Here is a 16,983-nt window from a genome sequence, read left to right as displayed (position 1 = left end):
TTTCCATGGGTGCATATGGCTCTCCACTAACCTGTGAGGTAAAATAGGTAAATCACTGGTGAGAAAGCTGAGTCCCGAACGCACTAATAGAGCGTCACTGTGGCGTTGACACTACCTCTACCACCACTTTAAACATAATTTTGTTTTTTTTATTACTCTTCTGCATGCATGATTTCATTGATACTGATTTATTAGCAGCATAACAATGTTGTCAAGAGAATTTGGAGACTTTTTGTACTTCAAAAGTGGTGAAATGACAAAAAAATTAATCACACATTTTCATGTATTTTTACTTTTCAATTCTGAGAATGGCTCTCAAAAAATAACATTAGAAAATAAGATATGTTTATGGCTCTCTCTGTCAAAAAGGTTCCCGACCCCTGATTTAGAGTGTCCAATAAGTCTACCATGCATGTCTTTGGAATGTGGGAGGAAACCAGAGTACCAGGAGAAAACCCACACAGACCCAGGGAGAACATGGAAACTCCACACAGGTGGACCAACCTGGATTTGAACCCAGGACCCCCGTAAGGCCGACGCGCTAACCACTCAACTACCGGGCCACCCAAATTTAAATAATAATATATAATTTGAGTATTTAAATTAGGTTTTAAAGTTATTTATCATTAATATTATTTTTCAAGGGTAGCCCGGTGGCACGAGTGGTTAGCGTGTCGGCCTCACAGCTCTGGGATCCTGGGTTCAAATCCAGGTCACGCCTGTGTAGAGTTTGCTTGTTCTCCCCGGGCGTGCGTGGGTTTCCTACGGGTACTCCGGTTTCCCCCCACATTCCAAAACATGCAGCATAGGCTGATTGGACACTCTAAATTTCCCCTAGGTATGACTGTGAGCGTGAATGGTTGTCCGCCTTTGGGCCGGAGATAGCTGGGATTGGCTCCAGCACCCCCCGTGACCCTAATGAGGATAAAGCGATTCAGAAAATGAGATGAGATTATTTTTAAATTCTAGAGCTACCCAATGGTGCAGTGGGTTTTCTGCCTGACTTTGGTGTAGGCAGTGTCCGTTCGGTGGTAGTATATATATATATATATATATATATATATATATATATATATATATATATATATATATATATATATATATATATATATATATATATATATATATATATATATATATATATATATGTGTATATATATATATGTGTATGTATATATGTATGTATATATATATATGTGTATATATATGTATGTATATATATGTATATATATATATATATATATATATATATATATATATATATATATATATATATATATATATATATATATATATATATAATATTGTTTTCCTTAACACATTGTATTCCTTGACCAATGGATCAAGTAAATTGGAAACGAGTTTACACATATCCTTTAGGTTAATAAAATGTCGCCCTCTTGTGGCATTACTATGCGTTGTCATTTTACAACAACAACAGAAGCTAAACGATACACGACAGGATGTTGTGGGGAAACTAGCTTAAACGCGGACTTCGTGCTTTTATTGTTAAATTCTCGTTATTCTTCCCACCGCAAGAGGCTATTTAAACGGGGACAGGAGCACGGAATTGCATGAAAAGCTTCCTATTGGAAACACCCAACGTAAGCAAAACCCCACGAAAAGCAGAAACGAGTGTCTTTTGTGTCAAACTGGACCGACCGGAAGTAATAGCGTTTGGTAGTTTGTTCTGATTTACATAGATAAACGATACGTTGAAGCCTGATGTTATCTTACTTTAACGTGGCTAAAATCGTTTTACAAATGCACATTTCAAAGGGAAATGTTTAAAGTTTGATGACCGTATTAGAGTCCTAAGCCTCTTAAATAAAATCCTTGGGAGGCTGTTATTACTCGGCATGCATTTCCTTTTGAAATGAGTTTTTTTTCGAGTAAAAGCATTTTTTAAGAAAAAGATGAGCAACGCAGTGAAGCAGTAAAACCATCTTAAACTATGGAAACGAAGTATACAGAAGAGGTCCCCTGTTGCTCTAGCAACAACAATGGGGGTCATTTGAGTCAAACTGCAAGCAGAGGATTGTATTCTCCATTGAATCGCGGATGCTTCCCTTCCCCAACTTCCGCTAGAAGATTGACGTCACTCCGAACTCGGGATCTGACACTTGGGGGTGTTCTGAAGAAAACTAAGGTATACAAAATGCAATCACCATCAATACTGTTGATTTGTATTCATTGAATCATTTTCTGCATGTTTTTGGGATGTGGGAGGAAACCTGGGTACCCGGAGAAAACCAACGCAAGCCCGGGAGAACATGCAAGCTCACGTTGATTTTTAATGTAACAAAAATGGTCACCTGTGCATAATTGGTATTCTCCTAATTGCCGTAGAGGCAACAAGATGAAGCTAATTTCTATACGAAACTCCACACTCCACTTTAACATAGTAGTTTATTCATTTTTCATTCATTCTTTTTCCGAACCGCTTTATCCTTACTAGGGTCGTGGGGGGTGCTGGAGCCTATCCCAGCTGACTTCAGGCCAGAGGTTGGGGAAACCTTGAATTGGTGGCTGGCCAATCACAAGGCACAAGGAGACAAACAACCACGGTCACACTCATAGCTAGGGGCAATTTAGAGTGTCCAATCAGCCTACCGTGCATGTTTTTGGAATGTGGGAGGAAACCGTAGTACCCAGAGGAAACCCACACCGGCCCGGGGAGAACATGCAAACCCCACACAGGCGGACCGACCTGGATTTGAACCCAGGACCCCAGAGCTGTGAGGCCGACGCGTTAACCACTCAGCCGCCAGGCTTTTTCAATTGCTGTTCAAAAAACAATGGAGAGACAGCAATTCAAGAAGTGAGTCATTCCAGAATTGGGGAATATTTGGGTTTCACGAGGGCGGCCTGGCAGCTGAGTGGTTAGTACGTCAGCCTCACATTGGGAGCCTCACATGTAGTCAACAACATAAGTAGGGAAGTGCACAAATTACAACAACAAACAGACAAATAATCAATAAATAATTATAATATAAATAATCAATAAATAAAATAAATAATCAATAAATAATAATATAAATAATCAATAAATAATAATAATATAAATAATCAATAAATAATAATATAAATAATCAATTAATAATAATAATAATCAATAAATAATAATAATATAAATAATCAATAAATAAGCAGTCAACATAGCTTTAAAAAAATAAATACATATAAAAAAAACTTGGGCAGCCCAGCGGTTGAGTGGTTAGCGCATCAGCCTCACAGTGGGAGCCCTGGGTTCAAATCCAGGTCGGTCCACCTGTGTGGAGTTTGCATGTTCTCCCCTGCGCAGGTTTTCTCTGGGTATTCCGGTTTCCCCCAACATTCCAAAAACATGCATGGTAGGCTGATTGGACACTCTAAATTGCCCCTAGTTATAAGTGTGAGCGTGAATGGTTGCTTGTATCCTTGTGCCCTGCGATTGGCTGGCCACCAATTCAGGTGTCACCCGCCTCTGGCCCAAAGTGAGCTGGGATAGGCTCCAGCTCCCCCCACGACCATAGTGAGGATAAAACGGTACATAAAATGAATGAATGAAAAAAAGATGTGCAATGCTTCTGAAAATCTAGAATGACATGAACATTATTTTTATTTTAATACTGTATGTTTTCCCTCTAAAACTGGTACCAATCAAGAAGCCACATGAAAAATGCAAGACAAGGTTTATAAAAGAAAAATAATTTCATCTGCATTGTCCTAACCACTTTTGTTTAATCCCACATTTTCCCTTTTTCTGTTTTCACAAGAAAACTTTCGAGCCAAACGTCAACACTGTAAGGAAAAGCAAAGACGAGTGAGTGGTCGCCATGGTTTTAAAATGTAGTACCTATAATATACTGTATTTGTCATTTGTGACTATTAGCATTTACCAACTGAATCAATCTAATTCTAGAATAAAGCAAGAGATTCAAGTGGCGACAAAACGGGAGAGAAAACAGAGAGATGATCGAAGAAGAACAAACAGAGGCAGGAGGAAAGAAAAGCCACAAACAATCCAGTGTCACTCCATCTTTGAACAGGGTCCTGCTGACACCCGGCTGAAAACAGGTTCATATTGAATTTCATGTACATCCTTTGATCCTTGTTCACTGTACATAGATAATAGACAGTAATTACCATCATTTTTGGACAATAATTTGCTACTTTTTTCCTCCGCTTTGAACACTAGCCTATAGTCCACTGTGGTTTTTATGTGATTTTTTACAGGCTGATGAGCTGTATGTCTTTGTAGGGTTGTCAAAATAAAGGTTTGTAAGTACTGATATTGAATTATTGTATTGGGATACAATATTGGATTGCAATAATATTACTACTCAGTAATTTGTTTTTGTACAATGACAGATTACCAGAAATTTTGTGTCATGGGGTAATTTGAGTTACCGTATTTTCACGACTATAAGGCACACATAAAAGTCTTAAATGTTCTCCAAAATAGACAGGGCGCCTTATAATCCAGTGCGCTTTATATATGGACCAATACTAAAATTGTTATCACGATAAAATAAAATAAATCAGTCGATAGGGTACACCATCTCTCACAACTACAGCAAGCAGCCCCCGACTCTACTATTTTCCCCGTAGAAAAAGTACTGCGCAGTGACTTCTGGGATATGTAGTTCTTTTGTCAATACACCCAATGGATTGTGGCCTGTATACATCGACACAAGCACAGCTTGACGAAGGGTGGCAAGCAGCGCCGGGCTAGTTACGCTAGCTACTAGCTAGCTACTATTTGTGAATGGATTGTGGCCTGGCGATCGGCATCAACACAGCCTTGCGAAGCATGGAACACAGCCCCGGAATAGTTACGCTACCTACTAGCTAGCTACTATTTGCGAATGGATTGTGGCCGCCTGGACGAACGTATAAAACTCGGCGTTTTCGATGACTAATTTGGACAATTGTTAAATTCGGACACAGAAAATTATGACTTTGATGAATTTGTGGGTGATGATGACGTGAGTAAGTTGTAAAATGGCTAAATAAAGTACAACCGAACTCAGTTTTGCTCCCGTTGCCTTTTTAAAAACGTGTTTTTAGCGTGTGGGTGTAGCGTGCAAGAACAATATATCCCAGCAGTCACTGCGCACCGGAAACCGTATAATAGAGTCTGGGGCTGCTTCCGGTAGCCAGCGCTATTGCGGTTCGATATTCATATATGATATATATGCGTCTAAAAAAACGGTGTGTCCTTTGTGTGTTTAAAATACAGAAATAGCACTCGTTACTGACACTGCGGCTAAAAATACGATGCGCCATATAGTCGTGAAAATACGGTACACTATTCTTGACAGTAATATAGGATATATTTGCATTTACTTGTTGACTTGTTAGACTTCCAATCCAATTAAAGTGGGAGGGATTTGGCTACCACCCTCCCCATCAATAGCACTGATAGAATTAATAAAAATAAATAACATTTAATTTAGATTTTTTTTATTCTTAAGCATAAAAATTGTGTCAATTTTTTTATAGTATCAATAGAGTTAAAAAAAATTGTACTGTGACAACTGGTCTGACTATTCCTGTTTAAAATGAATGAATACTGTTTTTCGGAGTGAAATTCAGTACCGTATTTATGCGCACCCGTGTATAACCTCCTCTCATCTCATTTTCTGAACTGCTTCATCCTCATTAGGGTCGCTGGGGGTGCTGGAGCCAATCCCAGCTGTCTCCGGGCCAGAGGCGGGGGACACCCTGAATCGGTGGCTAGCCGATCGCAGGGCACAAGGAGACGGACAACCATGCACACTCACACCCATACCTAGGGGCAATTTAGAGTGTCCAATCAGCCTACCATGCATGTCTTTGGAATGTGGGAGAAAACCGGAGTACCCAGAGAAAACCCACGCAGAACATGCAAACTCCACACAGGTGGACCGACCTGGTCTTGAACCCATCAGCCCAGAGCTGTGAGGCCGACGTGCTAATCACTCGCTCCACAAATTGGTATACATTTTTTTTCACTTTTTCTCAGCTCACACCAAGGATTACATGGGTACTGGTAACTGGCAAATGCTTAACACATGTTGCAATGACAAAACATTTATTCATAACATATGGTACGAAAAACTGGTAAAACAAACTACCAGTATGAACACAATCTCAAATGGAATATACAATTTTAAATCCTTAAAGTTTAATTCATCATCATAATATTTAAAACTTTTAAAGTCTGATTCATCATCAGATTTACCAAACAATTGATTCCATTCTTCTTGAGCTGGGATAGCGCCCCCTGGGTGGACTCGAGTGAGCGGCTGCCCCGCTAACGTTTCTCTGGAGAAACTTTTTTTATTTTACCCTCCCCTATAAACTTGCTAAAGGCTATTTGGAGAGGGCTGGCTTTTGTAAAAGAAGGTATAATTTACCTTCTTTGGGCCCTGGTAGAACAGGCTCTCGCACCCCATCTAGCGGATAAAGACAAGTTTTATGTCTCCCATTATAACAGCTGCAGAGGGGACTTTTTCACCGGCGAGGGCCAGTTTTTCACGGGGGTTTGGTCATAAAAGCGAACAATCATGTATAACGCGCACCCGAACTTTGCTTCAGTATTTTGGTACAAAATTTTGCCCGTTACACTCGAATAAATACGGTAAGTTAGCTTTTACTAATGAAGTACACCTTATATTCCTCAATTTACAGTCATTTATATCCATTTTTATTCTTTCAGGCTGGGTTGCTCCTGCAGGTGTGTATGAAGCCACCTCATCTCCTAAATTTAAACCTGTAAAAAAAGAGCACCTCCCCTCAGACGATGAAGATGAAATATTCCGAAAACTAGAAAGAGATGATGTAAGTTAAATCTACACTAAATTCACAAGAATTTGTCTGCGTATCTGGCAGTTTATTTTAAATAGCAGACCATGACTCACCTAGTTGTCAAGCGGAAGTGTGTGTTAGCCAGTGAAAGAACACGTTAATATTTTTCAAGCGATTGGCCTTCACATGACCTCTAAAAAATATTATATTAATGAGGACTTAAAGATTATGAATCAGTAAAAATGATTCAAAGGTTTTTTTTGTTACTGCACAGTGTCCAGTGAAGTTGTTGTGCAGTTTAGTAGGTAATCCTGATCGCAATAAATACTGTAGGCTACATGGCATGTATAGTTATTAAATGGAATTGAATGCCTTTATTGTCATTATAGAAGTATAATGAGATTTAAAGATTCACCATGAAGTCCACTAATAAATAATCATTGAATAAGTAATAAATAAATAAGTAGTCCACATGAATTAGTGGTCACATAAATAAGTAGTCAGGTACAAATAGTGACTAAAGTGGATAGCAGCCTATGGAGTTTTAGTGCAAATACAAGACAAGAAATTAGTCTAGATTAGGTCCCCCTTTGGTGCAGAACTCGAGTTGAGTATGCTGATGGCTCTTTGGAAGAAACTGTCCTTGACTCTGTTTGTTTTGGCTGTTATGGTCCTGTAGCAACTGCCAGAACGCAGCGGGTTGAAGAGGTGGAAGCTGGGATGTTTATTGTATTTTATGATGATGAACCCCAGCCCAGTTACTTTCATTGTAGGTCATAGAGGACTTTGTAAGTCAAACCGTGAAAAGAGGAAATGCACATAAGCAATTAATGTCTGTCTTTCTTCCAAAGTTCATTTGTGATCCTAGTTTGAAGAATGACACCAAGCTGAAACCCACCCAGTTACCCCTCTGCCAGACAAGCACAACAAGTAAGAAAATTTATCCAAATGAACAAGTGGGCGTAACTCATGTCCTGTTCCAAGGAGATGAATTGAGAACAAAAAGCTTTAAACTTCCCTTTGTGTTTTTTCCTTCTCAATTATGCATTTTTTGGCTGGTGCGACTTATAGTCCAGAAAATACGGTAATTCATTAATTTGGCAGTATGTTTGATGTGAAAGTGCGCTAATTATGACTTTAAATCATTAGAAAAAAAGGGATTAATTGTGGGTAAAATCAGTAACGATTGCCAAGCCCTGTTTTTTTTTAAAGTTCAAACCTTTGTACTGTACATGTTACATTATCTCATTCTTGCTGAAGTCTCTCCTTGTTTCAAAAGCGAGTCCAGAGAAGGCTCTTCTTGGACCACCATCCTCAGGTGCTCACCTTACAACAAGCCATAAAAAAGACCAGCCAACTTTAGTTGATATACTGCAAGTTCTCCGCCTGTCTGGCAAGGAAGAGCTCTTCTTCATGCAGTTACCTGACTGTATGCCAGCCAGAGCACAAAAATCAAACTCCACTCCTGAACCCAAATTTGAGAAAGCTGGCAAGGAAAAGAAGCTGCTGCATGGGAAAGCCCAAGTGAGTCAACAATTGATAGTATTTCTCTCATTCTTTTTTTATGCACAGCAGGGTCCCACGACATGGTACTGATTGGATGTTAGTACTCTTTACAAGTTTGTACTTTTCAAAACTAAATATGCACACACACACATATATATATATATATATATATATATATATGTATATATATATATATATATATATATATATATATATATATATACATATAGATGTGTGTATATATGATATATATGTAAATATGTGTATATATATATATATATATATATATATATATATATATATATATATATATATATATATATATATATATATATATATATATATATATATATATATACACAGTATTTACCCGCATTTAAATTGCCTTGAAATCGTTGAATTTTACAATTTTTGGTTTTAATAGGGAGTACAAATGTGTTACTTTGAAGGGAAAATCTTAAGAAAAATCATCGCACATGGTATTTATGAGATACTGTATGAATCAAAAGCACATTATTAGGGTCAATATCATAAGGAAGTTAGTAATTCATCCACTGTTTGCTTTCTTACTGCAAAACGGGAAATAACCCCCCCCCCAAAAAAAATTGCAGACATCTACTGGTGAAAAAGAGTATAACAACGATGTATAAGCCGTACCCTTGATTCAGTCATAATTTTTTTTGTTACAAATACGGCTTATATGCGAGAAAATACGTCATTACATTTTATTTTGTCCATCATGGCAACCAAAGTTCTTCGGATTTTGACATATTTTGTACCACTAATTTTAAAATTTATTTAGAAATATTGCCTGTTTTTGTGGCTCATTAGGACACTCTTCCGGTGAAGTCCTCCCCCGTGCTGTCAGAATTCCCAGAAGGATTTCTAGGAAAGCTCCAAATACGTAAATCCGGGAAGGTGGAGATGAAGCTTGCCGATATTGTCCTGGACATCACGGATGGAGCCGCTTCCTCATTCTTGCAGGTTGTTAACATTGTAATGCTCATTTCAGATCGACACGTTATCATTTTTGTTCTGTTGTTTTCAGCAACTTGTGTCCGTGAACCTTTCTGACGCCAAGACTGGAGACATGATGGTGTTAGGAAATATTAAGCATAAACTGGTGGTATCTCCAAATTTCCAAAATTTATTGGAACAATCGATGCAACAGCAACAAGGATCCTGATCATCTCATCAGTGGAGAAATTTATGCTGGTAAATATTGTAATAAAAATGTTACTGTTGATCTGTAAGCTGATCCATTGGTAGTTTACCTATTATTGATGAATATGTAACAGAAAACCAGAAAAGTGAAGGCTTATTTTTCTTTTCTTTTTTATTTTTTGAAGCACAAATGCCTTCCAACCTATTGTTAATAATATTCAACTTTAGTCCTTTTAATCTTCCAAGTCCAACATTTTAATTGTAATTTTTGTTTAAACAAATTATTTCAGCTGTGGCCTTTGTTAGGTATTAATTGTACAGTTGCACCAAATGTAGCATAATTCAAAATTTACATTTGTAATGCGCATTTTGGATGGATTTAATTTAAAACATCAAGTCTGTGGCCTTTCCTTGCTTTTTTCTACTGAATACTGATTAAACTTTTTTGGGGAAACCAACAAACTTTTATTTTTTTTCCTGAAATATTTAGTCTAACCAGATTCTTGTTGTTCATTAACTTAAAAATAATTATTGTAAATGGAGTACAGGAGTGGAGATAAATGTCTGAAAACGGGACAAGAAAACTTTGCAGTGACAACTTCAAATAAACAATTGTAAGCTAACAAACATTAAAGCCATTTTTTTTCATTGTGGTCGTCAAGAGAATTTGTAGTTGTCCTCTATAATTTTTATTTTCACAATGCGTCAAAATTTGACAAACAATCTTAAATGTCTTTATTTTTTTTATTGAAAACATCTTATAAAAAGCTAAGATTACAGGCACTATTCTTTAAACCGGAAAAGTACTCTCAACATTAAATCAAGAAAAAAAACATCTAAAAGAAAAGGGCACAAGAGAAAGTTGTACGTTTCATGGTGTATCATGTGTAATAACATTTCATCTTGTTTGGAGGTGACGAAAGGGAAATTGGATAATGCAAGTCGTTCAGTCATTTGCCCAAGCTTATTAAAATAAAAATGAGACAAGAACAACGATACGACTTCAGTCAAGTTGCGGTACATACTCCCATTCCTCCCAATGTGGAAAATACTGTGAAGTAAAATACCAAAGTAGCTGCACTCTGAACCGTGAAATGGAAAGGATGATTCTTAAATCTGTTGTAAAATATAAATCAACAAATTTTCAGTAGTTTTGACTAGTCATTCTTTATTTTTGGTACATCACTGCGACGTCCAAACGTTAACGGAAAGTGAAAGCGACCACAGCAGTAAAACATGTTGACGACGATCTTGCACATTAAATGAATGCTAAATGTTGTAGCTATGTCGTAAACCCAAACCAATGTTGTGCTATAACAATAGTATTGATTTACCTGTAACACTATTTATTCATTGTATTTTCAACATTTTAGACAGTTATATATTTCCAAATTAGTGAGCTGTTCAGAAGACCAGTGTCTTCTAGCTGAATGGCCAAAACATGGAAGTATCATAGAAGCATAACATATGTTATGTTATGCAATTTCCATTTGTTTCTGCAAGTAATAGCCAGGAGTCTCAATGATGAGACTAAAGACTTAAGTTAAAGTCTTTGGTTGCTTTTCCCACTTGAATTAAATTTCAAAACCCCACAAACATACCAATTAACCGAACGGATGTTTAATCTTAATTCCTGGAGAACACAGTAAAAAAGGGAAGATGACTGGGATTTTGTGAAAAACATTTTTGTAGTGTTAGATGAGAAAGAGCCAACACATGCCATGAACAGAGGGACAAAAGAAATACAATTAAGTCTTTTTTATTTTCTTAACTGTAACGCTATTTTTTGTCTTAGTAAGTTTAGATTTGGCTTTGGCTTTGGTGACTTGCACCTTTGCTGCTGCTTTCTTTAATTTCTCTGCTTTCTTGGCCTTTTCAGCCACTGCAGCCTTTTTTTTCTGATCCGACAGAGTCTTGTCTCGGATCAGGTCTTTTCGTCCAATTTCCGACATGTGGTCCTCCCACGATTTCATCTCATTCTTGTAGCGGATTTTGTCATCTTCCGCCAGTTGTACATACACCTGCAATGGTGAAATATAGGCGTTTGCTTATAAGCCTTTTAGAAAAATCATAGGACGCACAGGCAGATTTGAAATCCACTGTTGATTAAACATGGGATCAGAATTGGGTCTCTAAAATGTATAAATTTTGAAATATGAACTCATTAGCTACCATGGACAGAGATAAATGTCCAATCCCTTTTGACTGTGAGGTCTGGCAGCAACAATACAGAAATGTACGTGGACAAACGGATGTGCAAAAGATTTTGCATAAACCATAGAAAAATGTTGTTGCTCACCTGCTTCTGATGGCTGATAAGATTTCTCCATTCATTCAGTAGTGCCTTCATCTTTGACTAGTAAACAACACATGAAAATCTGTTATTCAATATGAACTCATTGTAATGTGTCAGGAGCCAGAAAGTTGGAGATGGGGATTTCATTAGTTTCCTGATAAAAAAAGTAATAGTAATCCCTCAAATTTGGCAGATACTGTGATCCTTCACCACTTCGCGGCTTCAGTACATCACGTTCTTTTATAGGATTTTTTAACTCGAATATAAGCCGCTTTTGTCAGACAAAAAAATGACTGAAGCGAGAGTACGGCTTATATGCGCATAAAACTGCAACGAAACTGCAACCGTCTTTCCAAAAAAGACCAGTCTCATCCATGTCAAAAATTGCCCCGGAACATAACCAGCTATTCGCTTGAATTATGTGAGGGACTCTTCCTCGATGTACAGTTTTGCTGCCTCTTGGTCTGCCGAGGAGGCTTCTCCATACAGTGGAACACTTTGTAGACAACCTCTTCTTAAACTTTTCAAACCAGCTTTTGCTTACAATAAAACCACAAGGATGAAGTTCATCTTCATTATTTTCATCAGTGAAAGGCAATGTTCCCTCTAAGCTGCGCGTGTGCACAATTGCGCACTACTCTCGTCTTCTCTGCGCACAGCAAATCATATGGAGCGCACAAAATAAAATCCCAAATTTTTTTTTTGCTGTGAGGCCGACGCGTCACCACTCATCCGCCGGGCCGCCCATTCATAGATATTAATCATTACATTTTATTATTACTAAATCATTTATGTGTAGTAGACATACACCTGCTTATGGCTGGTGTGATACTGGTGTGTGCCCATAGCGAGCAATAATGATGTTGCTGTACTCAGTGTGCTCAGGGAGGTTGTCTTTCTGCCCAGACAAACAAAAAATTAGAGGGAACATTGGTAAAAGGTCTTGGCTTTGGTTCTAATCATGTTTGTATCCAGAGGAATCTTCTTCCTATAGTCCCAGATCCAGACCGATAGATAGGGCATTCTCCATCATAATGATGATTTTACTAGTGGTTAGCATTCGCTTGGAAAATGATATCGTTGCTGTCTTCCAAATGTCCGCTTCTTCCTACTTGATGCAACGCATGGTAGATTTATTTATGATGCCTTAGATGAAAATGTAAATGTCGCTTCTTCAGCGCCGAGTGCTACCCATTTCAGCGGCGACGAAGCGGTCCCCTGATTTCCGCCATTTTTCAGCTCTTGTCTTCCACTTGAGAGTTTCAGCGTGAATTTTGACGTTTTTATGAACATAACATAATGTATTTATAATAATATTAAAAAGCGCAATGTATTGAAGCCGCGAAGTGGTGAAGGATCACAGTACCTGCTTACAATATTGGGACTCTTTTTACAAACCTGCGTGTTTGGGCCTTTGGCTTCCTCAAAGTGTTCAGACATAAAGATGTTGAATGATGTGCGAGGACGTTTTGGCTTTCCCATGGTGGTTGCTTCCTAGATCAAATAAAAAAAAATGGATGGTTCAAATAGGTTTGCAGTAATGTGACAGACACTAGGTCAGTGTAGTTTAGCATGACTTTCTCATTAGGTCTTTGGTCATTCAAATTCAAATACTGGAGTGCATTTATCCAAGTCTAACCCTGTAGAATTTACAAACGTCTGAGTTTTAAAAGGTGCAATATTTAAGATCTGCGCTTCAATTATTCATCAAACAGCCTTAATATTTCAATACATTAAAGAAACATTTTTTGGAAATACTTTTAACACGGTTCTTAAAGTTTAAACTAGAGCTGGGCGACATGACAAAAATTGTTATCACAATAAAAAAAACTATCGATAATTATTTTTTGTTTCAAATTTGAAACTTCACACTTCTGTTAAGAGCTATAGAAATAACTGTGTTACCTTACTTTATTAGGAGAATATAAAATATGCTGATTTTAAAATGTATTTTTGTGCAATATTGCTCTTTTGACTCATTCATGATTTGAAATTTCAGTAAGAATCAGATTATGTTCCTGCTATAAATTCCTATGTAAGGGGACAGACATAGAACAATAATTCAGTGATTAGAGGGGGGATGACTTGAATTTCTAATGTGTTAAGAAAAAGCATAGAAATTCCAATTGAACCTTTCTGTCTGTTCATTTTCTTACCCTCTTCTTACGGATGGCCTTCCTCTTGGCCATTCTCTGCCTCTTTTCAGTCACTTGCTGTTCAATCTGTTCTGGGGTCAATTGAGCCTGGTATTGCTGTAGATTGACCTTGAACAGTTCTTTCTCCCGCAGAAATGCATCTTCAAAGGGCTTCAAGAAGATGTCAAACAGTTTATTAACTATTCCACAGACAGTTTTATACATTTACAAAAATATTTTGTCACTTAACGTTTTGGGAGATGCCTTTTGTGGAACCCTTAGTCATACAATTAGGAATTTGAGTTACATTTTTAGGGAAGTTACATCCCTTGAGTCATTAAATCTCAAACTGAAATAAAGTTTCCTATACAAAGAGCCCTCAAATGTATGACATTACACCAAATTTAAAAGGGACTTTGCCGTCATCTTTTTTTGAGTCAACAAAAACGTTGACGAAATTATGGCTGCATGAGGTGTTTTACCGTTTTTGTTTGTTTGTTTTCCGCATGTTTCTTTCAGTATTATGTGTGTCTGTTTTGTTTCATTACCAATGGGAAAATGTTATTGCTGGTAGAAGTTTCAGAAGAAAAGTTTACTATTGGATAAAGAGAACTTCATGGAAGACAACCAAGATGGAAACCATGGTCTAAACTAGATCATTTGAATATAAAGACTAAATATGAGCAAATTTCGCCGCAAGAATGTCCTATAGACAGACAAAGCTGACATTTTTGGACAGGGACATCAAGTTCTACATTTTCCAAGAAAATAATTATGTCCTAACTATAAAACATGATCTGGGGCAGATTAGAAAGAAATACCTGTTTCTTCTCTGGACTCATCGATCTCCACTCGTGGGCAATCTTTCTGATGATTTCCATTAATTTTATTTCTAAAGGAGACAGCAAGATTACAGTATAGTGATGAGTTGTAGCACAATTCTCAATTAACATCTAATCTCGAACTGAGCATCAGTACCACGTAATGTCATACTGCAGCACTCTTCATTGCACATTGAGGTAATTTCAAATTAATGTTAGAGTAAAACCTTACCTGGGTTCTGAGTCGCTAAGACCGGCTTCTGTTGCACAACATATCTCATGTATCCATTGAGAGGCCTCTTTGGAGGACCACTGACTTGAGTGGACAGGCATTTCACTGGGTTCCTGAACGATGCATGGACGACTCTGTTGAAGGAGGACAAATATTACTGTAGTGCAAGTATAAGACGTTCATATGAAGAAAGGCCCATATATTCCATTAGTAAAAGAGATTGTTGGAAAGTGTTTGACTGTCGTGTAACAAAGTCTTGAAAAAGGAAAAAGAAGTCCATTATTGGCTGTGTTCACATGGACAAAAAATTGTGAAATTCTAAAAAAAAAAAAAATTTTTTTAAATCAGACGAGCTCTAAAAATAATCATATTCAAATTTGTGTAATCATGCATCACACTTTAGGCCGAAACAAATTATTTAGACGTGCACAAATTGACAATTGATCAAATGTACCGAAAAGTTGTAGTAGAAGAAGCTATAGCAACTTTGGAGTCAAGAAAAAAAAACATAGCTCCACCCACTTCTACTTTAATAGTTATTTTGTGTATTTTTCTCCATTGTTCTACTGTCAAGTCTTTTAAACATTTTTAAGATCTTTTAAGATCTCCAGCTACATATTTTGCACAGGAAAGGACCTTTCTTGCATATGCTACATCGTTTGCTCACACTCCACCTACTCACTTCCTGGAATAATAAAAAAAATGCTTATACTGTGATCCTTTACCACTTCGCGACTTCAGTACGCCCCTTTTTTTATATCAAGTATAAAAAAGTACATAAAAATGTCAAAATTCACACTGAAACTCACAGGCCCCGCTTCTTCTTCTGCGCTGAATTAGGTGGCAATCAGCGCCCAAGCCATATTTCAGCGTAGAAGAAGAATGATATAAAAAAAGACAACATTTTGCCTTCTCCTGTATTGTTGCGAGTCAATTTACCATTGAGCACAACACGTATGGGGAAAGACTACGCCGAGCTTATTCCATCTTTTTGGGGATTTCAAATTGTCCTTGAAAATGCCTCCTATTCCCACATTCCAAAAACATGCATGGTAGGCTGATTGGACACTAAATGTCTCCTAGGTATGGGTGTGAGTGTGCATGGTTGTCTGTCTCCTTGTGCCCTGCGATCGGCTGGCCACCATTTCAGGGTGTCCCCCGCCTCTGGCCTGGAGTCAGCTGGGATAGGCTCCAGCACCCCCAGCGACCATAATGATGATAAAGCGGTTCAGAAAATGAAATGAGAGATAAGATGAGGATTATTATGCCTTAACACTAGATCACAAATGCAAAGTAATGTGTTCATTCGAAAAACAGTAGCTACAAGAAAGTGGCCAGAATCCACGGACAAACTCCTTGGTTACCTTGGCAAAATACTTTTGCATGTGAAGACATTGAAGGACTTGGCGAAAAAGCTTACACTTGCTGTCACTAATCCGAAAGGAGCCATGGCCGAGATGTTTGCGCGGGAAATGAAGCTAGTCCAAACAAACAAAAATGTGAGGGAACGGAAATATTAATGCATTCGATATCCTTCACTTCTAAACACATGCATCTGCTGCAGCAGCAAAAGGCGCCCTCAATAACCACAGGTGGATTGTGGGTATTAAAAAAATAGCTCCTTTGCTCGATACTGCTACCATGTGGACTGGAGCGTTAAAGCTATAAATCTAACGGAAACAACAAAATGCTGATTCAAAAAAAAATTAGAGACACGTGAAATAAATATTTCACAGGATTATATACAACAAATCACGAACCAATAAAAAATCTACAGATGATTTGATGTGTAATAGAACCCCAATTCCAATGAAGTCGGGGCACTCTGTTAAACGCGAATAAGAAAAGAATACATATACGTAATTCATAAATTCATTTTCTGGACAAATAATTTGCAAATCATGTTCAACCATAGAATTAAATAAGGACTAAATTGAATGCTTTTATTGTCATTATACAAGTATTGTCATGGGATTTAAAGCTTCACCACGAAGTGCACAAATAACAACAAACAAATAATCAATTAATAATAATAATTAAAAACTCATCTCATCT

General features: G+C 37.4%; 2 protein-coding genes across 2 annotated transcripts; one reads left to right on the top strand and one right to left on the bottom strand.

Annotated features, from left to right (window-relative positions):
* The first annotated feature begins 1,431 nt into the window (after positions 1 to 1,431).
* On the top strand, positions 1,432 to 9,538 carry LOC144092881 (DNA-directed RNA polymerase III subunit RPC4-like). Its single transcript, XM_077626029.1, has 8 exons — positions 1,432 to 2,149; positions 3,759 to 3,805; positions 3,905 to 4,059; positions 6,686 to 6,807; positions 7,626 to 7,704; positions 8,054 to 8,316; positions 9,130 to 9,264; positions 9,329 to 9,538. The coding sequence occupies exons 1-8, from the start codon at positions 1,955 to 1,957 to the stop codon at positions 9,464 to 9,466; spliced, it is 1,134 nt and encodes a 377-aa protein (XP_077482155.1). The 5' UTR covers positions 1,432 to 1,954; the 3' UTR covers positions 9,467 to 9,538.
* Positions 9,539 to 11,187: 1,649 nt separating this feature from the next.
* On the bottom strand, positions 11,188 to 16,548 carry tfam (transcription factor A, mitochondrial). Its single transcript, XM_077626028.1, has 7 exons — positions 16,293 to 16,548; positions 14,929 to 15,062; positions 14,697 to 14,767; positions 13,897 to 14,046; positions 13,139 to 13,234; positions 11,744 to 11,800; positions 11,188 to 11,465 (listed from the first exon to the last, which is right to left on the bottom strand). Exons 1-7 carry the CDS (start codon positions 16,376 to 16,378, stop codon positions 11,193 to 11,195), a joined length of 867 nt encoding a protein of 288 aa, XP_077482154.1. The 5' UTR covers positions 16,379 to 16,548; the 3' UTR covers positions 11,188 to 11,192.
* Between the last annotated feature and the right edge of the window lie 435 nt (positions 16,549 to 16,983).

Source organism: Stigmatopora argus, chromosome 18 (genome assembly GCF_051989625.1).
Source record: "Stigmatopora argus isolate UIUO_Sarg chromosome 18, RoL_Sarg_1.0, whole genome shotgun sequence".
NCBI classification, from domain to species: Eukaryota; Metazoa; Chordata; class Actinopteri; order Syngnathiformes; family Syngnathidae; genus Stigmatopora; species Stigmatopora argus.
Note: the sequence above shows the minus strand (reverse complement) of the source record. Positions and strands in the feature narration are given on the sequence as shown.

Bases quoted from the DNA above. Each gene is read 5' to 3' on its own strand.
- tfam (XM_077626028.1), bottom strand. From the start codon at position 16,378: ATGGCTCCTTTCGGATTAGTGACAGCAAGTGTAAGCTTTTTCGCCAAG. The intron at 14,768-14,928 runs GTAAGGTTTTAC...TGTCTCCTTTAG, and splicing joins CTTAGCGACTCAGAACCCAG to AAATAAAATTAATGGAAATC. The intron at 13,235-13,896 runs GTAAGAAAATGA...TATTTGATCTAG, and splicing joins AGGCCATCCGTAAGAAGAGG to GAAGCAACCACCATGGGAAA.
- LOC144092881 (XM_077626029.1), top strand. From the start codon at position 1,955: ATGGAAACGAAGTATACAGAAGAGGTCCCCTGTTGCTCTAGCAACAAC. The intron at 4,060-6,685 runs GTTCATATTGAA...TTATTCTTTCAG, and splicing joins TGACACCCGGCTGAAAACAG to GCTGGGTTGCTCCTGCAGGT. The intron at 6,808-7,625 runs GTAAGTTAAATC...TTTCTTCCAAAG, and splicing joins GAAAACTAGAAAGAGATGAT to TTCATTTGTGATCCTAGTTT.